The sequence below is a fragment of the Sceloporus occidentalis genome, unplaced genomic scaffold (assembly GCF_023333645.1).
Source record: "Sceloporus occidentalis isolate IW3139 unplaced genomic scaffold, rSceOcc1.0.p SCAF_4, whole genome shotgun sequence".
Classification (NCBI taxonomy): Eukaryota; Metazoa; Chordata; class Lepidosauria; order Squamata; family Phrynosomatidae; genus Sceloporus; species Sceloporus occidentalis.
This window is the reverse complement of record NW_028316984.1, coordinates 104202995-104230395: the sequence shown is the minus strand read 5'-3', so window position 1 is coordinate 104230395 and position 27401 is coordinate 104202995. Positions and strand designations below refer to the sequence as shown.

At 41.2% G+C, this 27401-nt stretch overlaps 1 protein-coding gene across 4 annotated transcripts in view; it reads left to right on the top strand.

Moving 5' to 3' along the window:
• Positions 1–27401, top strand: part of LOC149314445 (DENN domain-containing protein 2B-like) — a 228540-nt gene that overhangs the window by 192165 nt on the left and 8974 nt on the right. For all 4 annotated transcript variants that reach the window (XM_089521130.1, XM_089521132.1, XM_089521129.1 and 1 more), the window contains 5 exons: positions 3662–3802; positions 5485–5633; positions 20868–21045; positions 21942–21983; positions 23837–23948. In XM_089521130.1, coding sequence (XP_089377256.1) covers positions 3662–3802; positions 5485–5633; positions 20868–21045; positions 21942–21983; positions 23837–23948 — 622 coding nt within the window. The remainder of the gene's footprint in view (positions 1–3661; positions 3803–5484; positions 5634–20867; positions 21046–21941; positions 21984–23836; positions 23949–27401) is intronic.

Sequence of the window (27401 nt, the reverse complement as noted above, 5' to 3'; positions counted from 1 at the left end):
ATGGCAGCATTTCTCAGTGGCCTTGTAGAGAAATCTTTCTCCACATCTGTTACATGATCCTTTTAGAGAGAGTAGCCAGAGATTGACATACAAAGCAATTGCAGTAGCACAAAGCTTATGGTTTTGGGCAGGTTATTATCTCCAGGTTGTTTTTTCACTGCTAGAACACAGGGATGCTATGCAAATAAAAGGGATGTGGTTTCTTAAGACTTTTGTTTGTTTGTTTTGGTAAAGTAAAAGTGCTATCTATATATGTGCTGTTGCATTAACTGGTTTTAGGATCTACCAGTTCATCTTAGAAATACTGTAGTTCTCAAGCAAATAAGTGGAAAGTAATTCTTTGGATCAGCTGAGAAAACGGCTGCATGGCTGCAGGTCAGCAAATGCCAAACCTGATTTGTGACATTGACAGAAGGTGTGATGGTGCAAGCCAAGCCCTGGGAGTGTTGTTTACGTTAGGCTACACATTGACACAAAGGACACAGAAAGAGGTAATTTGTTTAACTTTAAGAGTGAAATAAATCATGTTTCAAAGGAATTTGCTACAGGGACATTTTGTTCTGCTTATTTCTTTTTCTAAAAGTTCTGAAACTAAATAGGTGATTGCAATAACCTCATGGTTATCTCAAAAATTGTTAACTGAACAATTTTTTAAAGCTGAAACAAAAGCAAAATGTTATTATTGAAAATCACAGAAAACAGATCTTGAAAGCAAATTTCTCTCTGTTTTCTGTCTGATGTTGCTATATGGCATGGGCATTACCTATTTCACTGCAGCTTCATCTGGGGTACGGGGAAAGAAAAGTTGAAACAGATAATAAGACACAATAAAGTATAAGAAAATTCTGGTCTTGGCACTATGGTCCAAAACACACTGCAGAAATAATCCGGTTTGAGACTGCTTTAATTTCTCTGGCTCATTGCTAGGGAATCCTGGGAACTGTAGATTATTGTGACATAGAAGGCTAAATATCTTATAGAACTACAGTTCCCAGAATTCCCCAGCATTGAGCCAGGGCACTTAAAGCAGTCTCAAACTGGCTTACTTCTGCAGTGTGTTTTGGACCTATGTCATGGGATCTTGAATATAAATCAAGGCAAATCCAAGATATTAATCCCTTTTTGGTAATACAGTGGTAGGTTTTGCTTTAAAATAATGCAAATCATGAATTAAAATAACCACTGTTTGCTTGAATATGTGCATCAAAATTTCAAATGTTCATAATCATGCATATTGAATTAATTCCTGAAATTAGATTCGTAGTTGAAACAGTTGTTGCACATTCCTAGACACCTCGGTTCTTCAGTACATCCCATCATATGTTTCTGTAGTGTTTCAGTCTATCATTTACCTAGACAGAAGATACCAGGAAGATTCAAAACCCAAGAATAATAAAAGTGAATTTACTGCTAGTGTCTTACAGGGTCAGGCCTTCAGTTGGATAGTTGGAAGAGCCAGAGAGCCATAAATGGTGGCAGTCTTGAGGAAAAGAAGAAGGGTGAGACAAGGCACAAGAATCATTACTGTTCTGGTTGAGTTGGTCTCACTGAGAGACCAAACCTAATAATAGTTATTTAAGATCAGCCAGGACTTTTATTTCGCTCCAGATCACCTGGTCTAACTGGACTGAGCAGCTGCAGTGCTTCACTTTGGCTGTAATCTAAGTTGTTTACAATGCAGCAAAGATAAAGCCAATAACACTTTTCCTGTGAACTACTTGTCATTGTTGTGTGCCTTCAAGTAATTTGTGACTTATGGCAACCCTGAGGTGACTTTATCATGGGACTTTCTTGGCAAAATTTGTTCAGAAGGGGTTTGCTTTTGCCTTCATTTGAGACTGGGAGAATGTGACTTGCCTATGGTCAGTTAGTTGGTTTCCATGACAGAGCACGGATTTGAGCCCTGGTCTCCAGAGTCATAGTCCAATACTCAAACCCCAATACAATGCTATGTACATTTACAGTGCTTTAGAAATAAACTATAATAATAATAATAACAATAACAAAGGCTCAGTAAATAAAGGGCCTGATCCCTGCAGCCCCAGTTTGAATCCGCAGTTAGAGACCAATTATATGAGTGAATGAATGAATGAATGAAATAAAATCCTATTGCCAGTTCATACAACTGAATTGTCAAATTGGGAAAGAGAATTGGGAACATTTTACTGTTTTGCCATGCTTGTCATACTTTTACAGAGTTGTGAAGCTGGCTTTCCAGAAATATTTTTTTTTCACCATTCTTGTATTTGAGGAAGCCTGCCTTGTCTAGTTCTTGTTCAGATGGAATACTGGGGCCTGCCCTTCATAAAGAAGAAATTCTGGACAGGATCTGTTATCAAAGAGCCCTGGTGACATAGTGGTTAAATTCCTGTATTGCAGCCACTCATTCATAAACCACAAGGTTCAGAGTTCAGTACCAGCCAGGCGCTCGGGTTGACTCAGCCTGGCATCCTTCCAAAATGAGTACTCAGCTTGTTGGGGGCAATTAGCTTACACGTTGTAAACCACTTAGGCAGTGCTTAAGTGCACTGATAAGTGGTATAGAAATGTACTTACTGTTTCTGTTTCTATTAATTGAAGGACTTCAGTGCTAGAGTTGCCATTTCTAAAAAAGAAAATTGGAAAGTGCTTATCTGTTAGGCCATAACTGAGATCCTTGTATACTTTAAACCCCTACAAGTGAAATAATGTGTTGATTGTACTCCGTAATCTTTGTGTTGAATGGCAATGTTTGCAGCCTAATGTGTAATGAAATATACAGCTTAATGTGGAACAGATGGTATACCTGAATATGTGAATGCATACACAATTGTATGCGCATTGACATTCCCAATTTTGGCCCAATACAGACAGGCATTTTGTGGCGTCCTCGCCGCAAACTAGGGCTAGATGAGGCTGGGCATTTACATGTCCAGCAGCCCTAGTTTGCGAGGACGGCACCATCATCACTCACCACCATCCACACGGGTGGTGTCATGATGACATGAGCTTCACACAGTGCCCAAATGGCACTGGCAGGAAGTGACGCGATCGGCGTGCACGCACCAGTCACACTGCTTCCAGGAAGCTGCTTTTGACAGCTTTGTTTTCCTCCCGGGAGGGAGCGCATCGTTGTCATGCTGTTTGGTTGCTGCGGCAATGATGCGGGGCAAAGAGGGGCAGCACGGAGCTGCCCATCTGTTGAGCCCCTTTGTTTCTGCTACTTTGAGCTGAATGCTTATATTGTGTATAGGTCAAATATGTCTAACTGTTTCCATAGAGAAACTTACACACGCGTAAGACACCAAAAGGATTCTACCCTGCGTAAAAATATATGTCATTCGGAACTGACATATATTTACTAGTATTTAGGATGAGAAGAGGCAATACAGCTGGGAGTGGCCAATGCATGCATGATGCCCTGGGCTTAATTTCCAGAGCTCTCTGATAATGTGCAGATTTGGGTCAGAAACAGCTTGTTACTTTTGTCTTTTTAGGTGGGAAAGGTGTGTGGGGGGGAGATGACTCTGCCCACTTCATCCTCTTGCCTCACCCACTCTTGAATGAGGGCTTTTTAACAGATTATCCCCCAAGAGAATGCAAACAGACAAACGTTTCTCTATGCCTCTAATGCAGTATATGATATCTGTCTTCTCTTTCACATTTGGCTGTGATGGATCAGATACTGGATGAAGTTGAAAGGAGGAGAGGAATATCTGCTGCACTGGTTTACCCATTTATGCGAAGTCTGATGGAGTCTCCTTTCCCTGCACCTGGAAAGACCATCAAAGTCAAGACTTTCCTGCCTGGAGCTGGAAATGAGGTAAAAAGAAATGTTAAACCATGGAGTAAAATGCTACCAAGCACAGCCACTCTTGCAAACAGTAAACATAGGGAGACAGGAAGTAGATCTCACAGAGTTGTCACAATTCTGGAGATAACACCCTTGTAACAAGTTTTTTTTTAAAGTAATGGTAATTTCCATTTGTAAACCATTTCGTTAGATTTCTGTGTGTTTGTGTGTGAGAGAGGAGGAGGGAGAGAGCTCTTGGAAATGTAAGCTATATTTGCTTAACAGTTTACCACTGTACTTCAAGGCCTCTTGGTTTTCCCTGTAAAAATATAGTGTTGACAGGCTTTATCACAAGGTCAGCAAACCGACAGTCAGTCTCAAGGTGTTTTTTTCTTTGACTGATTCCTTCATTGTTAAACCAGGAAGGCTGAAGTCATACAAGGCAGGAAGGATGGAATTAGAAGTTGTCACAAGAGCTTAGATAGTTCTGTACTCTAGAATATGTTGTACCTCTGTCTATATTCGGTCATTAAAAACTACAGGAACTCTGAATGATGTGTCTCTCTCATTCAGAGAGAGAGATCTTTTGTTATAGAAACCAGGCTAGCAAAGTTAGAGATAATATCTGGATTAGTAAGATGTGAACTAACTCTTTTTATGTTGTAATGTATAAATCATGAAGTGAACGTCTCTTTCATCTTTTGAATTCAGCTTCATAAGACAGTTCATATATCAGATTCATGCCAAGGATGGTTAAGGAAAAATTTACAGTACTATGCACATATATTAGAATCATAGAGTTGGAAGAGACTGCAAGGGCCATCCAGTCCAACCCCCTGCCATGCAGGAAATCCAAATCAAAGCATACATTGAGGGTGGATAACTGTGTCATGTCTGGGAGCCACTTTCCTACCCCTGGAATCATCTCTGGGCTGCATGAACCACCAAAAATGTCACAAACATCCCAAACACAAAATACCCAAAATTCCACTCATGGTTTTGAACAATGGGTATTTTTTTTAATGTTTAATAGTGCAGAGAGTCTCCGGAAACCTATTTCAAAGGTGAATAGTTGTTCCTGTAGGCTTTTAGAAGAGGCAGTTTGGCCTTTCCTCTTTTAGGGGACAGGGGGAGAGAAGGTAGTTACAAAGAAGGAAGAATTACAAAAAGAGCCTAAGAGTAACAAAAAGAACAGGGTTGCACTTCGGTCACCCCGGTATTTCTCTGACTTGAACATGAATGTGCATGTTACCCAAATTAACACATGGGAGACCTTATTGCATGACAAAAGAAGTCCAAGATGCAGAGAAACAGAAGCAGCTTTCTCTCTTTATGTTGTTGAAGCACTTCTGTTCTCTTCCTGAGGGAGACAGTTGCAATGGAAAAATCCATTTGGCAAAAGGTAACCTTTTATGACTATCACCTCTGGAAGGAGAATGGAAGTGCTACAGTGGTATACAGAGAGGCATGGAGAAAGCCACTTCTCTTTCTCTGTACCTTGGCATTCTTTGATCATGTGAGAAGGGTATGAGTGGCCATAAGAAAAGTGTTGCAAAATATATTGATTCTCAAGGCAACTATATGAAGCAGATGTTTTGCGAAATATTTTTCCTTCACTTTTAAACACATAATAATCAATCCAAGATCATCCTAATATCCACATGAAAACCAGTCTAGTTGGGGCATGATTTATGTTTGTGGAATTCATTCAGGTGATAGAGCTTCGGCGGCCAATGGACTCTCGTCTGGAACATGTGGACTTTGAATGTCTTTTCAAATGTCTGAGTATTCGACAGATCATCAGGATCTTTGCTTCCCTCTTACTGGAACGGCGAGTGATCTTCGTAGCAGATAAACTCAGGTAAGCCAATAAAGAACTTAATGAATGAAATGACTCTGAAAGACCATGATATCTGGTTTTATGAAGCAACTTACCAAGATGCTCACAAACGTACAGATTTTTATTAAGGCATATTTAATATACAGTATGACCACCCCATATCTGCGTGGGGATATGTTCCCAGACTTACTATGCAAAAGCAAAACTGCAAATAATAGTGAACTTTCAAAGACCTCAATTCGGACCCAGAAATCATCATTCTTCTAGCAGACAAAGGCAATGCCAGAGTAATCATAGAAACAGAAGAAATCAAGGAATTCCTGGATCCTGCAATATACAAAAAAGTGAAACAAGACCCAAGCAACAAAATCACCAGGAAAACAAACTCCTTGATCAAAAACTCAATTCCAATAGCAATAGCAAGCAAATTTCTACACCTCTTATCAGTGCACTTAAGCACTCCCTAAGCGGTTTACAAATTGTAAACTAATTGCCCCCAACAATCTAGGTACTCATTTTAGCGACCTCGGAAGAATGCAAGTCTGAGTCGAGCTTGAGCCCTTTTGCTGGTATTGACTCGCAACCTTATGGTTTGTGACTGAATGGCTGCAGTACAGGCATTTAACCGCTGCACCACTAGGGCTCAGTTCCACCAACCACATGCCAAAGTTTATGCAAATCAGAGGCTCTCCCACCAAGATTGTATGGACTTCCCAAGATCCACAAGGATTCCATTCCACTCCAACCCATAGTGAGTGCCATTGGATCCCCCACATATGACTTGGCTAAGTTTCTGGCCACACATTTTAAACCATTGCATCAAGGACTCAACTCACTTCATAGAAGAAATCAACAACCTCGAACTCATACCAATAGACATACTAATCAGTTTTGATGTGGTCTCTTTGTTCACCAAAGTCCCCATAATGGACACCATGGCACTCATCCAACAAATTTTTCCTGAAGACATCAAAACCCTGTTCGAACATTGCCTCACTACAAGCTACTTCCAGTGGGACAATGGATTCTATGAGCAGAGAGATGGGGTAGCCATGGGAAGCCCTTCGATCCCTGTAATAGCAAACCTTTACATAGAACATTTTTAAAAGCAAGCCCTGCAAACAGTACCAAAAAAGCCTGCAACATGGTTCAGATATGTAGATAACACTTTCACCATCTGGAGCCATGGAGAAGAAGATCTGACTCTGTTGTTGAACCATCTGAACAACATCCACTCAAACATCCAATTCATGATGGAAAAAGAAAAGAAAGAAACATTGCCATTCTTGGATGTCCAGGTTATCTGCAAACTAAACCAATGGTGGAGCCACACAGTATATGGAAAACCTACACACACTGACCAATACCTACACAAGAACTCCAGCCATAACCCAGGACAAAAAAGAAGCACAATAAAAACACCGGTAGACTGGGCAAAAAGGATCTGTGAACCCCCACTTCCTGGAAGATGAATTGAAACGCCTAGACTGAGGTCTACAGGCTAATAGTTACTCCAGCTCAGACATCAGAAGGGCTGCCAGACCCGGAAAAACCCATAGGAGTGAAGACAAACAACCCAAAGGTAAGGTATTTTTTACCATACATCAAAGGAGTTACAGACAGAATAGGGAAACTGGTGAGGAAACACAACCTACAAATGGTCTACAAACTGACCAAGAAAATCCAACAAATGCTGTGCTTAGTGAAGGAGAAACCCTCTCACAGGTGCAAACGTTTACAGTGCAACTGCGGACAAGTCTACATAGGGACTTCCAAATGCAGTGTTCAAGCATGAATCAAGGAATATGAGAGACACTGTAGACTGGGTCAGCCAAAAAAAATCGGCAGTAGCAGAACATGTTACAAACCACCTAGGCATAAAATGCTGTTTGGAAACACTAAAAGTCTGGATCATGCCAACAACTATCAGGTCAGAATGGACAGGGAAGCCATTGAAATCCATAAACACCTGGACAATTTCAACAGGAAAAACAAAAGTAAAAAAAGTTTGGCCACCAGTCCTGAAAAACACTAAAATTAGGACCCAGCAAATGCAAATGAAAACCACCCAGGGTAAGGAGATTTCCAGCAGATAATGGATCATTAAGTAAATGGACACCTTGTAGGCCTTGCCGTTCAAAAACAGAACAATACACAGATTAACATGCAAATCATCTCCTCTCAACCAAAAGTATATATACCTCACTCTCTTCCATTCCAGCATTCTCTGAAGATGCCAGCCACAGCTGCTCATGTAACATCAGGAATAAACTCTTCTAGAACAACGGCTTCATAGCCTGAAAAACTCAAAAAAACAATAGTGAATTATATTGAATTATATTGAAATGAATGACTTCCGTTGAAAGTTGACCATAGAGTCATGCTGGAGGACCTAGAGATTCCTAGAAAGAACATATTTTTCAGACGTGGGCAAGTGAAACCACAGATACCAATCCCACAGATATGGGGCTCATATTGTATTTCCAGTAATTATGCCTCCCCTCTGCTTTTTTTTAAAAAAAGAGATACTTTTATGTTAGTATTTCTACTTTTCAGTGACTTTATTAACTATTAAAATGTGATGATCTTTGCAATTGAACCACAACTGTTGGACCACAGATTGACCATTTTTGTCCTAATGTGTAAACCTAAGTTATTTGGATTGTGACATTTGCTGCATTGCTTAATTGGCGATACGGATGTATTTATTAGTAAGGGAAGAGGGGAAGACATCTTTCTGCTTCAGAAATGAGTAAGAATAGCTTAAGCTATTCTTGAATGGCATTTCTGCTTGAATGACCTGTCTCATTCAGATATCTTTCATTTCTGGAGATGCTATTAATATTCAATATGATGACTAGAAATATAGTAGAAAATAGTAGTGGGTCAACTCAATACTTTTCTGGGGACATAGCATAGCAGTGCCGTCATTAGGATGATGTGGGGTGTGTGACCTGCACCAGAGAGGGGATGTACACTCAGTGAGTTTAGTTCTTTTCTCACTTATCTGGCAGCTGTGCGAGACTCCAGTGAGGCCTCTGGAGGCCACAGCACTGCCTATCCTAGCAGTGGGGGCTGTTGGGGAGGCAGTGCCTTTTGTTGGGTGTCCAGTGTGGCTGCTCCTCTGAGCTTCTGTCCCAGACCCTGAATGGCTGCCAGAGGCTGAAGCACCCTTCCCAGCAGCAGTCTTGCTAGTTGGCAGTGGCCCAGCTGGGGGACAGGCTAGCCAGGCAGTGAGAGGGAGAGAGGGAGGGTGGGCAGTGGGACAGTCTGCCCCTCGCTGCCTCCACTCATTGCACCCCCACACCATGTGACACCAACCACAGGGACCCCACTGATTCATACCATATTCAACAAGCTACAAGAGTACAGTATGCTATTCTTGTATCATAGATGAACACACAGCTGTGAGGTAGGTGGGAGTAGATATGCCTGTTTCCTATTTATCTCAGTTTTCCTTTTTTATGTTAGTGATGTTTACTCTTGATCTGGAAAGGGGCAGTACAAAGAGCTCAATGCAATAAAGACAAAGCATCACAAAACAGTGTGATAACCACTGCTGTAGAAGACAGGTACTAGCATTTCATTTCAAACTGCCTTAAGTCCCAACTTTGGAGAAAAGTTAGTATAAATAGAGATAACAACAGCTTTGTAAAACTCTGGATTAATGCTCCTTGTTGCTCTTTCTTTCTTTACTTTCTTCATCACTTCAATACTTTCTTTAATGCACACACACACATACGTTTAAGAGCACAGATTGGAACATGTATCAGTCTGGGAGGAGTTAATAAGTGTCCATAAAATGACATTTTTGCAACCACATACCATGCTGTACTCCCAACTGGAATGGCTATAGTATCTTGCAGAGAAGGATCATTGTCTCAGCAAATAAGTATTGCAGCCTTGGTGCTGGAAAAATGCCATTCCCTTACAAGTTATGTTAAGGTAGGTGTAAGAGGAACTGGATGGCATTTAGCAGCTGAATGACCACCTGAGCATTTTCTGCATGGGGAGAAACCAAGTAGAATTAATAAAATATTGATCACAAATTGAGAATTTTCCATAAGCTTAATGGTATCTACTCTTCTTTTTTCTTGCAAGCCAATAAATAAAGCAAACAGGAATAATTTATTATGATATATGGTTGGCATCAATGACACTTTCCATATACTGCTGGTTTTGCAACATTTATTAATACTGATGAAGTGGGCAAGCTGCTTGGAAGTGTAAGGAAGACGACTTGCCCTCTAGATCCCTGCCCATCTTGGCTGACCGTTCAGGGAGGAGATGCAGTAGTAATCTCACTTCAAATCATCATTAATGCATGTCTTAGGGAGGGGATATTTCCATCCAAACTCAAATAAGCAGTGGTTAAACCACTCTTGAAAAAACCCTCCCTTGATCCCCTAATTAGAAACAACTACAGGCCAGTCTCTTTGTTATCATTTTTGGGCAAGGTGATTGAGAGGGCAGTTGCCTTCCAACTCCAGGCGGTCTTGGATGAAGCCGAATATCTAGACCCATTTCAAACTGGCTTCAGGGCAGGATACGGAGTTGAGACTGCCATGGTTGCCTTGGTCGATGATCTCCGTCTGGGCATCGACGGGGGAAGTATGACCCTGTTGGTGCTCTTGGACATCTCAGCGGCCTTCGATACCATAGACCATGGTATCCTTCTGGAACGCCTGAGGGATTTAGGCATCGGGGGCACTGCGCCCCAGTGGTTCAGATCCTATCTCTCGGGAAGATTCCAGATGGTGATGCTGGGAGACAGTTGCTCCCATAAGCGGGAGTTGACATCGGGCGTCCCTCAAAGCGCCATCCTGTCTCCCATGCTGTTTAACATTTACATGAAGCCCCTGGGAGAGATCATCCGGAGACATGGGGAGCGGTGTTATCAGTACGCTGATGACACCCAACTCAACCTCTCTGTGTCCCCGATTGCTTCAGTGACCAAGGATGGCATCTCTCCTCTAAATGCCTGTCTTGAGTCGGTAATGGGCTGGATGAGAGAAAACAAGCTCAGGGTGAATCCAGAGAAAATGGAGGTACTTGCAATAGGAACCCCTGGGCCGAGTGGGGAGATTTGTCAACCTGTCCTGGACGGGGTCACACTTCCCCTAAAGGACGAAGTCCGCAGTTTGGGAGTGCTCCTGGACTCATCTCTACAGTTAACATCGCATGCGGTGGCCAGGAGTGCTTGGTACCAACTTCGTTTGATACGCCAGCTGCACCCCTACCTGGCTCGGAGAGATCTTGAAGCAGTGGTGCATGCACTGGTAACCTCTCATTTAGATTCCTGTAATGCGCTCTACATGGGGCTACCTTTGTACCAAGTTCAGAAGCTTCAATTAATCCAAAATGCTGCAGCAAGATTGGTCACGGAAACATCAAGATCGGACCATATTACAACAATACTAAAATCTTTACACTGGCTGCCGATTAGCTTCCGGGCGCAATAGAAAGTGTTGGTCATTACCTTTAAAGCCCTACATGGCTCGGGCTCGAGTTACTTAAGGGAACACCTCTCCCTACACAATCCGCCCTGCACACTCAGAACCTCAGGGAAGAAGTTGCTGGAATACAAAAAAACGAGACTGGTCACTACTTCCCAAAAAGCATTCACAGCCGCGGTCCCAAAATTATGGAACAACTTGTCAGAAGAGATCCATCTCATCACATCATTAGAAGGCTTTAAGAAGGCATTAAAGACGTATCTCTTCCAGCAGGCATATCCACCTGACTTGCTATAGTGAAGATTCCCACCCGTTTAGACTATATGGAAAAACAGATGAATCAGAAGCATTGTTTCCTCTACTGTAATGTTGCTGGCTTACTAGCATTGACTAGTATTGTATTGTACTGTATTTTATTGTGTATTGTGGTTATATGATGATGTTTTTAATTGTTATGTACTTTGTAGACTGTATTGCTGATATCGATGGAATTCCGCTTCGATCCGCAGGGAGAGGCGGGAAATAGAAAAATTATTATTATTATTATTATTATTATTATTATTATTATTATTATTATTATTATTATTGGGCCACAGAGAATTCCATCTCTCGGTTCCATTTGCCTTCCAGATGTGTTCCATTGATCTGAGGTGATTGCATTCTGAGACCATCTTTGTTAAACATTTCAGTAGGAAAGATGCCATTAGTTGTCAAATGATCATTTTCAAAGAAGCCCTTTTGGGAGGTTGTTCTGAATTTCATATGCACTAGTGATGAGTAGGGTGGTGTGCAGCAAGAACTTTGTGGTAAAGCACATACTCTACAGGCATGTCTCAAGTCCAGTCTCTGGCATCCTCAGCCAGGTCTGGGAAAGTCTCCCATTTGAAAACCTGCACAATTACCCAATCCTTTTGCATGTTTACTGAGCTAGAAGGACCAGTGATCTCACTCATTATCAGGCAGTAACCTAAATTCCTTTGTAATTAGTAGCAACCACTGTTGATTGACAGTTCAGTGCCACAGTACTTTACCTGCACAAAAGCTACAAGGAAGCTTGCAAGTAGATGATATCAGTAGTGTCTGGAAACTGCTGTTCAAACTGGACTCTGCTCCCTGGCTTTGTCATTGCTTAAACATAAAATAGGTGGGGAATACAGCATAAAATTATTTCGGGATGTGTCTAGACTACCATTATTCTGTGTTTCCCAGAATGGACTTTATGATAAAGAGATTGGTAATAAGAGCCAATAATTGCTTCATGGTTGATTCCCACCCTGTCCCATCTAAAGACTTTATAGATGTAGCCATGTTAGTCTGGAAAATCAGTATGCAAAAGGATTTTAATGTTTTATTTTTTATGTTTTTAACTGTATGGAAATGGAATTTGTATGTTTTAACTGTATAAAAAGGGTGTTTTTTAATGTTGTCAGCCGTTCTTGAGTCCCAGTCTTGGGAGAAGGGTGGGAAATAAATAAATAAATAAATAAATAAATAAATAAATAAATAAATAAATAAATTTGTAGCACCTTTGAGACTAACTGAAAGAATGAAGCTGGTGGCATGAAGTTTCATAGACTTGTGCCTACTGTTGGCCAGTTCAAATCTATAGAGTTTATCACACTGAGGTTAATTTTGGCATTAAAGAGAGATGAAAGTGCATTTAAAGCATTGCACAAAGCGAAAATAGCAAGAAATTGTATGAATGATTATCACATGCAGTTGCACAAATAAAGTTATACTGGAAATGCATTGTCGCTGAAATCCTGAAAGTAAAAAGGTGTGTATTAATTCTTCTTTATGACCACTTTAATGGCGGGTTTTGTGTGACATCATGTGATATTGCCGGCCATGAAAGCCTTCGACTTCACATCATGTGAAATCGTTTTGAGTAATTACATGATTTCCCCAGGATATTCAAAGGATAAACTCTTGATCTCCTTCGTGTGATAAACTCCTATAAAAGCTCATGCTACCAGCTTCTTTCTTTCATTTAGTCTCAAAGGTGCTACAAAATCCCTTTGCATACTGATCTAAAGACTTTGTGATTCCTAAGTGTCTTTGCAGGACAGTGATGGAAATCTGTTCAGATTCTCTTTAACAGCATATGAAACCTACTGGATAATCTCCCCTATATAGTGATCAGAAAAAGAAAGTAAAAATAATATTATTTTATTTCAAAGCCTACATTTCTCACTAATTATCATAACACATTTGATTTTATTCATTCTTTTGGGCTCAGTGCCCAGCAAGATAAATCCTTAAACATGACTCATGTCTTTTCAACATGAGGTTTATGTTGGCTTGCATTCATGGGAAAAAATACTTGGTGAAAAGAAGAAGGGGTGAAGAGTTATTCTTTACATTGTAACCATAGTTAGAACAGCTTTGTACAAGGGATAGTTGATAATTAGCTGATGTGATGTGGAAAGTATGCACTTCCTTCTCACTTTTTTTGTGTCCTTACTCTAGCTTTATCATTTAAACCTTCTTTGTGTTCTGCAGTTTGTCTCCAAGCTCACTTGCTGCAATCAAGTCAACATGCAAATTAAAGCAAGATTGCTTTGGCCTGTTGTGCAGTCTTAGGGTTCGATTAAAGCCATTTACTACCACAGATGAGGAGGATCAATTTCTAAAAGAAAAATAAAACAAAGTTATTGTAAGGATTATGTAGGCAGAAGAAAATATCTTCAACAAGGCAATGCCACTCTATCCATTTAGAAGAAAGTTTTGAATTTTACTGTGCAAAATAAATTCATTGCATTACTTGTTTGAGACTGGCAAATTGTGATTCATTGTGTAACTTGGCTCTGCTGGCTCTCAAGGACTCTGTTCTATTCCTATATCCATTCCTTCTTATTTGAATTGTGTGTGCAGGGAAGTCTTGCCTCTTAGTAAAGAGACTTTTACATCTTCACTATATGTGGTGACTGTGTGGGGAATTTAATCTATTTTTTTAATGTTAAACAACCTGTGGGACCCTATTCCTCCTCTTTCCCATTCCATTCAATAATACTGGAGAAGAGTAATATAATGTGAAGTATGAAGTCCACACTTCCTGGACTTCTTTCTCCAACCCAAGCACATTGTATAAGGAAGAAAATGCAAGAGCCTCTGTACTAAGAGACAACACTTGCCCCACTAGTAATGAAAAATGGCTAGCACACTTTAGCCTGCACTATATGGTTGTGTGTCTGTTGCTTTCTTTCCAGAAAGGAATTATGCTATGACCTTCTTAGCACCAAAAGTAACTTGCCACAAGTAATGGCATTTTGTGTAATGAATTAGTTCCAAGCTGTGACATAAGTCTTACTGAATTCAGTGTAACTTATTCTGAAGTGTGTAAAAAGAGCTGGGAATCATGCAGCCCTCCAGATGTTCTCAGAGGGGCGGGATACAAATAAATTTTATTATTATTTTATTATGTTGAACTACAACTCCCAGAAGACCTAGCCATTATAGCCAGTTACAAAGAATGCTGGAAGCTGCAGTCCAACAACTTCTGAAAGGCCATATAGTTCCTACTGCTGTTGAAAAGATTGAAGCCAAATCAGTTTTATTGCTTTATTTCTGGAATCCCCACACATCTGGCCCAATAACTGTATCCATGTACAGTTTGCTTTCTGTATCCATGGATTGCCATTGTATTTAATGGGACTTTAGCATCCAGAGATTTTGATATCTGTGGGGGTCCTGGAACCAAACCCCAGTGGATACCAAGGGCCCAGTGTATAGCACAGGCTGCAAGTGGCCACAGTTTCTTCCCTGTTTGAATGGAACTGAACAGAGCATTCAGTGGAATGCAACATTGCTTCTTTCATATTCCCTCCCTTTTCTTAAAAAAAATGAGAGGAAGAAAATAATCCTTCAGAACACCCCCCCCTCCCAAAAGCAGACCTACACAGTAGTGCAGCTCACCAGCCATGTATGTCAGCTTTGTTGATATTGTTGTCTGCCTTCTAGTCATTTCCAGCTTAAAAGGCAACTCTAAGGTGAACCTACTCCAGTGGTTTCTTGGCATAATTTGTTCATAATTTGTTGCCTTCCCCTGAGGGTGAGAGAATATGACTTGCCCAATGTCACCTAGTGGGTTTCCATGGCTGAGTAAGGATTTGAACCCTGCTCTCCAGAGTTGTAGTCCAATCCCCAAACCACTACACCACATTGGCTCATACACCTAGTGCTTTGTATCTTTGAGACTATTGAAAACCGTGATCTTTTAAAGCAGACCACATCACTGATGAACCTGTCCTGTGTCTGAAGACTGAGGATTGTGTATCTCTCAATGCCTGTCCAGCAATAATGAATATTTAGTATAGTAGCACATGCCATTGCAATAAAATGGAGTGGTGGTGTGCTGATCACCAACTTCAAGGAAATGTGATGTAGTGCTTAGAATGCTTTACTGGGACCAAGGAAACCTTGATCTAGGTCCTTGCTCACCCATAAAACTCACTGATGGTCTCTCTCAGCCTACCCTGCCTCACAAAGTTATTGTAAAGATAGGAGGTGGTGAGCCTTATGTGTCATCTTGAGCTCATTAGACAACAGGATGTAAATATGACAAATAAATAAAATAAAAATAAAGTGTGGCCTTAAGGTAGCCTCCTGTCATCTTGTATGGAAAAGATAGTTCTCTGTTTGGAGGGAAGCACTCTGTCTGAAGGTGTGAAAGGGCTGACCAGCCCAAGTCCAGTTTCAACTAAAGGAATAATAATAAGAGAATGCAGCAGCCTTAAATTCGCACATCAGCAGTTAGCCAAACACCGTATTGGCACATACAGCTCAACTGTTCATTGTCTTCCCTTCAATAGTGACATATATTCCATTCCCATTTAAATTATAGCAGTTACACCTGAATTTGTATTTATACATGTCAGTTAGCATTTGCAAATTTTAAATCAATTTCCTTTTCTTGGCAATGTGCTTCTTCCCTTTCAGCAGTTTGTCCGTGCCTACACCTATATCCCTTGAGCCAAATGCTTGCATTTGCTTGTGAGACATATCACATCAAAAACAGCTTCTCTTAGAAATATTTAATGTTGTGAAGTATTTCAGCTTTTGTTTGGTTTTAGGTCACCTTCCTACTCCGTTTGTTTTCTCTGACTGAAACATTATCCTTTAACTATTCCTTAGCATCTGAGTTTCCTGTAAATCCTGCTACATCATCCTTTGTTGTGGTTTTGCTCTTAATCTAGGCATTCATTTCTTTTGATTCTGAATATAACTATTGTCCCTGAATGCATGTCTTAGCATATTCTGTATCTTGGGGACTTTTCTCATGGTCACAGCTATTCATTCAGCATTTTTGAACAGACATTTTTCTTTCATGGCTAGAAACAATGTCTCATGGTCTTATTTTGATATTTTCAAGGGAAGAAATGTAACATAATATGTAACAAAATTGGAATAAATTGGGGGGCGAGAATGGGTTCCAAGTTTTCACTCTCTTTGTCCCTTAGGACCAGAATGAGAAGCTACATTATAGTTCTTGTGTCTGTTTTTGAATTTATACTGTCTTCAGAGCATGTTACTAGAGTTTAAATGGGTTGTGGATTATAATAATCTGAGTTGGCATCTCTCTTGGACTGTCAACCTAAACAAACTCTTGCTTATAGCGGTGCCTGACATTTTCATGTGAAAGACTCATGTTTGAATTCTGTGAGTGTTCTTAATGAGCCTTCTTGGAAACCACTTGTTTTCAACTGGAGTTTAAAATGTACTTGTGGTGATGGGGCAGTGGGAGTAGTACATTACAAACACAGACCACGATTTTATATTCCAACACTCCATCCATTTTAGGAAGGTCTGTGGTTGTTTGCAAAATAGCAGTTGTCTTGTGATGATCTGCTGAGATGAGTAATTAAGATTTTGGTGTGGGCTCAAACTACCCTGCTGCCCCCCAAAGGGCTCTGACCATAAACAGAGTAGTGACGCACAGTAGCATTTCAGGCTGCAGCCCCATCTCAGATTGCAAATATAAGATGAGCCATGCCTGGTTCTTTATGTTTATTCCACAGTATGAGGCATCTGTATCTGCTACATATCATCTCAACTTAAAAACAAGGCTAGAGTAATGGTAGTTATACTTCTTACACTATAAGGCATAGATGTTTGGAATTATCCTTGTTCTCTGTTCAAAAAGGGGAGGGTTTGGGGGGGCTGCTTCCTATACTTGGTTTAATACCAGAGCTTGGAAAAATTACTTATGTGGATTATAATTCCCGGAATCCTAGCCATGGTTACTTGTGGATTCTGGACATTGAGTAACTTTTCCAAGATCTGACTATAGACTGCTAGCTGTTTAGAAGGCTTTCGTGTTGATTTGTCCAAAAATAAAACATATTGGATTTGTATAAAACCACCTGTAAAGCTACTCAAAGTGGGCCATTCAAATATAGCAAACTTCTTTTCTTATCACACTGAAACCAAAGAAAAGAACAGGGTGTCCTTTAGCAACAGATCTTTTGTGTCATAAACGACCATGAACTAGAGCTCACTTCCTCCTTGGTGGAAGCTTATGACACAATAAATCTGTTAATCTTTAAGTTATTAATGGTTGCTAGTTTTGCTAAAGCAGTCTGCCATGGCTGCTTCTCTGGACGCTCAAATTGGAAAAGAATGTCATGTATGGATAACTGTCTTCGACTTCTTACTAGTACTGCCAAGCTGTCTCTTGGGTGACTGTGCATGCTGGACAATTGGCAAAGGAAAGCTAGTGAGGGAGAAGGCCTGAAGCAGAAAGCTCCCTAAAGCGTGGGAACTGTACACGAGAGATGATGGTGGTGCTGATTTTCATCACAGTCCTTCCTTCAAGAGGAGGGCAAGTTACAAAAGGGCATTCTATAGAAAGCAAAGATTACATGCTGAACATTAAAGGAATGTTTGTGTTCCTCCTTTTAGATTAATGTAGCTCTCATTTTAGCTCCATTTACTTATTGGTTCGACCAGTTCCACTTGAGATTTCCACAGTCATTAAAAGCAAGTTAAAAAATTATGCTTGGAAGCCCGAAGCATGCCCCACATTTTTCTTTCCCTGAATCTGATCATGGTTTGTTTTTCTTTTTAAAAAATATTAATCTAATACATTCTATTCAGTGAGATAAAAGACAAGGCTAGCACCACACATTTTGCACAGCAGCCCTACAAGGGAAATATTTGATAAGGAGGCTGCATTAATTCTTGTGTAGGCAGGATCAAGCAACTATGCAAAGTCAAGCCTTGACCCAGAGCTTCCTGTGCTATTCAGTTCATTTCAGTGGATGGAGGACTCCTACAGTTCTCCCCTTACACTGAAGCAGATGGGAAAGGACCTTTGGGCAAGGACATTCCCATCATGTGCTGTTAGGATTGATGGATTGTCACCCATACGTGCATTTAATTAAATTTATTTACATATTGAATTCACCTTACTTTTACCCCAAATAAGGCTTACAGTAAGTCACAATAATGTGCCTGGAGTTTAGTCAGGAGACACAAGGGACTCTCTCCCAGTTATCTTACATAAGAAGAGGATTCTGCAGGTGTTCCCACCCCAGATCTTTTAGGACTTCATAGGTGATATCTAGCAGTTTTAATGTCAAAAAAACAGCCACATGCTCCATAAAACACATCCTTTAGCTAGTCCCTTGTGCACTAGTTGCAGTTTTTGAATTGTTTTTGAGGGGAGACCCACAAGGAGGGCTTTACAGTTGTCCAGTCTGTGTGCATCTAAAAGGCATGCATAACTGAGGCCAGGCCTTTCTTCTGTTTGAACAGAATCATTTGGTACTCCAGTCAAAGTTGGGCAAAAGCACTCTTGGACACAGCCAGCACCAGAGAATCCACTTCTACTTTTTCAAGGGCATGGCAACCCATGGAGAACAACTTACATCCTGACCACTAAACATGTAGTCTTCTTGCCCAATAACACTGCTTATTTAGTGTATGTTTCAATTAGTTAGCCGTCCATCAAAGCATAAGTAATCCTAACATTTAGAGAAGGGATTAATAGTTATATCTCTGTATTCATATGGTGGAGCGTTGTGGGGTTTCTTGGCTTGCTTTGTTTGGTTGTTGACCATAATTTTTTGGAATGAATAGGCTCCAGCAAATTTGAATTTAATACATTTGCTTAGCTGCACTGATGGGTGTTAAATTCCCAACATATTATCTGAAGTTTGAGAAGAAAATCTCAAACATTAGTCCCAATTGCAGATGATTCATTGAATGAAAGGGAGTGAAGGCAATTTGTTGTTGTGTGCCTTCAAGTAATTTCTGACTTATAGCAACCTTAAGGCAAACCTGTCATGGGGATTTCTGGGGCTGAGGTCACCAAGTAGGTTTCCAAGGCCAAGTGACAATTGAACCCTGATCTTCAGAGTTGTTGTCCAGTGCTCAAAACACTATACCATGCTGTCTCTCAGTTAGGGCAATACTTAGTCCCATTGACTCAGTGGGTCTACTTGAGTTGGGACTAACAATTGGATTTAGACCCACAAATCAAAGTTGCACCTCTTAAAAGCCTCTTTCTTCTTTTGTTCCCTGACAACTATTTTATTATAGTCTTAGGAAAGTGCTGTGGTTAAAATTAAGGGAATTTCCCACAAAAGATACATAATCATTTTTGAATTCAAAGGGTGACTTTCTTTGATAAGAGCTTGACAAATGAGGGAAATTATAACTATTCTGCTACATCCTCTAGGATGGTGGAACCTGAGAGTGAGTGCATTTGCACTTGGCCAAGGTCAAGGACATTAGGCAAGTTGATGTTCCCATTTCCAAACTGCTGTACTGCACAAGGACATGGCTTTTTTCCAGGGCTTACGTATGGTGTGAAAAATGTAAGCAGAGATGTACAACAAGGAGCCTAGTTGAAAGTGGTTGTAAAGAAAGCTGCCACACAATTTCAGAAAGAAAGCAGCTGTTAGGCTAATAATAGCCTTTTAAATAGAATTGCCTTGGCAAGTGGCCTTGACAGGATTCCTGTGCAGTCAGTAGAAATTCAGCAGCCCCCTCCCCACCTCATATGTCTTCAGGTTGAGGAGAACTGCTAGGTAGCTGTTGAAGGATCAAAAGTGGCAATTCCCCTGTTGGTGCTCTCAGGAACAATTGTGTTTGACAGATCTTGGCCTGAATGTCATTACGTATCTCAAGAACATTGGGAATAGGAAGTACTTTTGCCATTTTATGTAAGATAAACCTATGTATCAAGATGTGTGAGCTATTCTGCTTCTGGAGTGTACACATCCCATTGTGGGAGAAAGGCACACATTTCCCTTCTATGTGTTGCACTGGAAATGAAGTTCATTTGTCTCCTCTTTGATGGATAAGATGCAGAATCTCCCTCTGGACCCTAAAAGCATGAGAAACATCCAAAGGTCCTTCTGGCCCAACATTCCCTTCCTGCAGTGGCCAACTAGATGCCTTGGGAAGCTCATAAGTAGGACATAAGGTCAACAGCACCACTGCATTTTCTTACCTGTGTTCTCCAGCAACTGGAATTCAGAGCTTTTTTGCCTCTAGCAAGATTTTTCCAGAGGAATGCCAGTGCCTTTTCCTGAGGCGGAGAGCATGTGACTTGTTCAGGGTCACCCAGTGGGTTTCATGGCGGAGGTGAGAATTGAACCCTGGTTTCCAGATGCATAGTCCAACACTCAAATTACTATGCCATGCTGGTTCTCTCCAATTTGGGTATAGTGAGTTCCATTGTTTAACTATGCACTGCAAGAAGTACTACTCCTATGTATCATGAAGCCCCTTATCTAACCAAAAAAGTGTATTTTTCTTTAACATGTATTAATGCCCGTTCTTTCCTTCTCAGCACCCTCTCCAGCTGCTCTCATGCTGTGGTGGCTTTGCTGTATCCCTTCTCCTGGCAACACACCTTCATTCCTGTCCTCCCTTCTTCCATGATTGACATTGTGTGTTGTCCTACTCCATTTCTGGTTGGATTATTGTCCAGTTCATTGCCCAAACTAAAGGAGCTACCAGTAGAAGAGGTAAGATTGGAGCCAATAGTGCACTTTTTTTGCTAAAGAAATTTCTCAGGAGAGAATTTGACTATAATTTGAATCTTTACTTGTAACATACTGAAGGGGCTGCAGGTGCTTTATCCCACCTCCTTCCTTTCCCAAACATAAAATCAACCTGTAATGGTTGAACAGACCTTCCTCTCTCGGTGTGGCTGCTGCCCAATAATGTAGGTTTGGGAGGGCATTTACAATTGTGGCAATACTGCCATGCTATGTTAGTGACTATGGAGCAGTCACAGATCCATAATACTAGTTTATGAATCCATAGCTGCAGTACAGAATGTTAGCCATTATGTTTTACATGTCTTGGCATATTTTCTCCCAAGAGACAGAAAGGCAGCAAACAGTACATTATTTTACTATCTGATATGAGAATTAAAATACTAACACAAAACTGGAGGGTGATATTATTTTCAAATGCACACAGTCTTCTAGGAGGACATACTGGCACTGTGTTGAATGGAGATATGATCAAAATGCTATCACCAGCATTTCACCTATATGGAGTTAGATTCTGAGATCCTATTTGGAGATGGATTCAGTCCTCTTCTGCATTGTTTCACCTACAGTGAAACCAGCTCAGTCTGAAAACTGCAGTAGTAGTTGCTGTACCAGTAGTTGTTATTTGTCCAAGTAACTGGGATCAAGGACTACTGAGGTCCTGATAGTGTTGTTCCCTTTTGAGGGGTCATGATAGCAGAGGGAGAAACAACTAGAGTCAATGTGCAAAGTTGGCCTTCATCTCTCCCCCCCCCCCCCTTTGCTCTCACTTTTCAAATGATATTATTGTTACAAGGCTTAGTGGTAGTGATAAAATGCTTCCAGGCATCCATATAAAACCTTTCTGTGTTAATTCTCTTTAGGCATTGATGGTGAACCTTGGATCTGATCGTTTCATCAGACAGGTACTAGATGGTTTTTGTTTAGTGCTTTGAAATGAAGAAAGCGCTTCATTGCCTATTGCAAAAAAACAACAGCAAACAACCCAGCAAGACTTAATTGTGAAATTGCTCCATGAAAATGAGAAAATATGGAAATGGAAATGGTTGTGGTGGTGGTAGGAGCTCATAAATAAACATCGTTCCATGAGGAAGTGAAGGATATTGCCAAGACATCAAGCAAATTTATGCCATAGGGCTAGGATGAGAAACGTCAAGTCCTAAAGTCAAATCCAATCCTAGGAGCTAAATCCAGCCCTCTGGGTTTTCCCCTTGGACCATTCCCCCTTCCCAACTTTTGTATATGTGTTGCTGTTGTTGTTGTGTGATTTGTTCATTTTTCATTGAACCATTTTCCATTTCTATGAAAAAGATTTGTTCATTTTCAATTGACTTCCCTTGAGGCTGTAGTCCAGCACTCAAACCACTATGCCATACTGGCTGTCTTGTATATATCCCCCCCCCCCCCCGCCTCCCTGCTTCTAAAAGCTTAATATACTTTTCCTAAGGCTCAGTTACTGGCAGTAAATATTTAAGTTAAATATGCTGCACTTGGGTTGACTTTGACTTTAGCCCTGACCACCACTGGAATGTGTCCCCTGAGAACCTATCTAGAGTGAACTTCAGTCCTCAGGCTGAAAAGGATTCCCCACCCTTGCCGTAGGATGTTCCAGTGTTCTGTTTGCAAGATTTGCTGCCAGCATAGGAGAACAGCTGCTTGTTTATAATTCATATCATGTATCACCATGCTGCTTGAATGTAAACTGAAGCGATCTTGGTGCAGTCAGGGGCTGTACAGACTGGCACTTTGTGCCATCCTGTATGCATGGTGAGGGCTGAGTGTCTGCATGCTCAAAGCCCTTACTGCACTGCATGGCCACCATTATGGCTCACACCCATCCACACAGCACACTCCATGATGATGCACGCTGGGCACAGCACCCAAATGGCGCTACACAAAAGGGATGTCAAGGTGCCGCACTGCCTTTTTGGGGTTTCTTTTTGTTCCCTCCGAGGCCACGGCGTGTGATTGCCGCAGCCCCCATCTAGGACACAAAGGGGCAGCATTGAGCCCCTTAGTTCCCCACAGTTCAATTTCTATTCCAATGCATGGGCACATCTGCTGATCTGCACTGCAGTCATAAACTTTTTTTTAAACATCTGTCATATAGAACTTTCATTTAATAACCATGGGCATACTAGACAATGTGGGATTTCACCAGCATTCAAAGTTCTATTCTTTGAGAGGCATTTGCCTTAGAAAAGATACTGCTCATGGATCTCAGGTCTCCTACTAAGTTTTATTATTTTGTACAGTCATCCCTTTGAGAGCTCCTACTTCACTGTCCTTCCTTCCTACAGTGGAAGCATTTTGAAGCAGCATCTTCCCTCTATTCTTCCTGTGCTTGGACAAAGAGGGCAATGGAGATTAAGGAGCTGCAGTGGATGAGAGCATTGGAATGGGCCTCCCTAGACCTTAAGTGATCGCCGAATAGTTAGTTCCTCTCATGAAACTATGAATTGTCTCCAGCTTTCTCATGCATATGCATGAAGCATGTAGACTGATTGGGGCTGATGCCCTACAGAACTTTAGTGGAGTATTATTTCCTGTTTTTGTTATCAGCTTGATTTTTGTTCATACTAAAATTGCTATAAAATTGCATCCAGTCTGAAAGACATAGAAATGTTTTGTAATATTTTTTTACAAAATGTATCAGCATTAAATACCTAAGCATTCTGAAGTGTTAAGGTATAAAATTAGAACTGGAAATTTGCATATAAGGAAAATTGAAGTCCTGGTTTTATTTTCCCTCTTTTAGATGGATGATGAAGACACACTTTTGCCTAGGAAACTGCAAGCAGCTCTGGAGCAGGCTCTAGAGAGGAAAAACGATTTAATAAACCAGGATTCAGACAGTGAATCAGATGAGGGTAAGAGAGACTGGGAACAAATTGTGTTTACAGCAAAGTATTTGTGAGATGGGGAATAACATGTCCCTGGAAGCTAAAGAGGAAAACAAGAATGTTATATGTAAATGGATCACCTTATTGCAAAAAGTATATTTTTCAACATTAAACATGCATTTCGCAACAGCAAACAATTCATGGGAGTATTTAACGATGACACATATTATTTTTCAAAACATTGTTACACATTACTAATCATTTGATTAAGTAAGAATTCTAGGCCAGCTATTCTGGGGAGTCAGTTCCATGAGTATGTTTCTGGCAAATTTATTTTGTTTGTGAGAATTTAATTACAAGCTTGGATGCTGTGATATTCCCAAAGGAATGAAAGAAGAAACTACATTTGGTTCAGAGAATTTTGCAGTGTTAATCTCATTCATTGTAGCTTCCCTAGGAAAACACCAGATAACATCAGGCTGTACCAATCCAGCTTCATGTTTCAAGGGCTGTAGAATTGTTTTTAATATCCCTTATGCACTGTATAGCTACATGCCTTTTGGTTTTGCAGAATTTGGCACTGCAATTTGTTGCATGAATATTGGTGGGATTGTGTTATTTGCTTCAAGTAAGGCCCTGTACAGAACAGCCTGAAAGGCTGGCATGGGGGCAGAGTCAGGTGTAGTGTCCTCTCAACGCACGCCCGACTCCGCCCCCCCAGGGTGCCCTGACACCACGTGCCGCCCCACATGGCGCACGGCACCCATATGACACAGTGCCATACAGCTGCGCAACCGCAGCTATGGTGCCCTTTTAAGAGTGCAAAAAAAGAGCTTTCTGCAGCTCCTTTTTGCGCCCTCAAAAGGCCGAATTGGGGCCATGGTGTGAGGTTGCCGTGGCCCTGATCCAGCTAGGAAACAGGTGGTCTGTCGAGCCCCTGTGTCTTTCTAGGACTAAAGTTTCTATCTTTTATCTTCATCTAGAGCAAGAGAGGGCAAAACTCAAGATCAGTTTTGCCCTGCTTTCATTTGATGCTGCTGCCACAGCTTCCTCTTTTACAGCCCAAAGTGGTGATGTTCCCACAGTCATTGACAAAAGTATTGCTTGGAATCAGTGGCAGTGTCACCAAAACAACCCTGGATTTTTTGGTTTCTCCTCCCTTCTGGAACAGAGACACACTTCCCCGTACTGTCAAAGCTCTGTGATGCAGGATTGTACTCTGGCATATTTCTACACCATGGCAAGCAAATGCATGAGTCTGGTGGACAACTGTAGCAGCTGCTGAAATTTGGTGGGAGCAGCAGCAATTCCAGGAGTAGGATATCCAACATGGCCTCCCTGACCCTGGGAAGTTGCTCACTTCCAAATTAGAGGCACACCCCGTGGCAAAGAACACTATGGTGCCTATCTTGATAATCTCTTTGTTGACGGTGTCTTGAAAATTTTTCTAATCAAATAAGCTTTTTCTTCATTTTTAGAATTAAAAAGGCTTCTTATTAAATTGATTAATTTTGTTAGTGAACTAGCTAAATCTACTGTGAATGGGGTATGAAAGTGATTTCTTAGCTTTGTCTCCAGAAATAATGGAAAAAATTGAAATCATTATCAGTATTTAAACTGTGTGGGCTTGGTTTGACATTTGTACCAGCTTTTCTTGGTTAAACTGTTCATGTGAGAGAGGGAAATTCTCACTGGCCTAGTTTGTATGAAAACCAGCTTATCATTGAAGATTTTTTTGTGTGTGTTAATGTAATTTCCTCAAGTTAGACAAAACTAAATGCACTAAAAAAATTCTGACCTTGAAAGAAACAAGCCAGACTCTGAATCCATCTGCAAATTGTGGTTTAAGATCCTGGTTTATTCTAATTTTGGTATCTATACTCTCCCCGTTTAGATGAAACAAGAGACTATAGAGATTTATTGATGCAGGAAGTCTTCAGTTGTGGGAAACCAGGTGGGAAAGAGGAAGGGCAGTGTGAAGACAGAATATGTGGACACAAGGCTTAAGTGTAATAATAATAATAATAATAATAATAATAATAATAGATTTATTTCTAGCCCGCCCAATCACAAAGAATCCAGGCGGGTTACAACAATAAAATACAACAAATTACAATAGAGTTAAAAAATCAATCCCTAGACCTACCCCCCCCCCCCATTCCCAGTACTAAAACAGAATTAAACAGTAATAATATTAAAACATTTAAAAAATTAAAAACATTGAACAACCAAAAAATAGGCAGAAACATTGGCGGGGGGAAATAGACAAATGAGGGGACAAATATCTCTATATCTGGGGAGGGTAACTAGGTTGGAAAGGCCTGCCGGAAGAGATCCGTCTTGAGTGCTTTCTTAAAAGCTACCAGAGTGGAAATGTGACAGATCTCCTCCGGCAAGTCGTTCCATAGTTTAGGAGCAGTTGTAGAAAAGGCCCTCTGGGAGACAGATGTTAGCCTAGATTTTTTTGCTGTAGTAGATTTCTTCTGGAGGACCTTAGTGTGCGGGACGGACAATAGGGAAGAAGGCGTTCCTTCAAGTACTCTGGGCCCAAGCCATGTAGGGCTTTAAAGGTAATCACCAACACCTTGTACTTTGCCAGGAAACTAATAGGCAGCCAGTGCAGGGACTTCAAGACCGGTGTTATATGGTCATTGCTAGAAGTTCCGGTGATCAATCTGGCTGCCGTATTTTGTACCAACTGAAGTTTACGAACTTAGCACAAGGGTAGTCCCAAGTAGAGCGCATTACAGAAGTCCAATCGAGAGGTTACCAGTGCATGTACTACTGTTTCCAGGTCCCTCGGCTCCAGGAAGGGGTGTAGTTGGCGTATCAGACGAAGGTGATAGCAGGCACTCTTAACTGTCGCATCCACCTGAGTTGTCAGTTGGAGCGACGAGTCAAGAAGCACCCCCAAGCTGCGAACAGAATCCTTCAGGGGAAGTGTGACCCCATCCAGAACTGGCTGACACAACTCCATTCCTGGATTTGGGGTTCCTATAGCAAGTACCTCCGTCTTACCTGGATTCAGCTTGAGTCGGTTTTCCCTCATCCAGTCCATTACCACCCCAAGACAGGCATTCAGAGGAGAGATGCCATCCTTAGTCACTGCTTCAGTCCGAGACATAGAGAAGTATATTTGGGTGTCATCAGCGTACTGATAACACCCCGCCCTATGTCTCCGGATGATCTCTCCCAGTGGCTTCATGTAAATGTTGAATAGCATTGGGGACAGAATCGCACCTTGAGGGACCCCCGATTTGAGCTCCCTCTTGGCCAAACAACTGTCCCCAAGCGACACCATCTGGAACCTGCCCGAGAGGTAGGATCGGAACCACTGCAATGCAGTGCCTCCAATACCCAACTCTCTCAGGCGTTCCAGAAGGATACCGTGGTCAATGGTATCGAAGGCCGCTGAGATGTCCAAGAGCACCAGCAAGGTCACTTCCCCTGTTGATGCCCAGACAGAGATCATCGACTAAG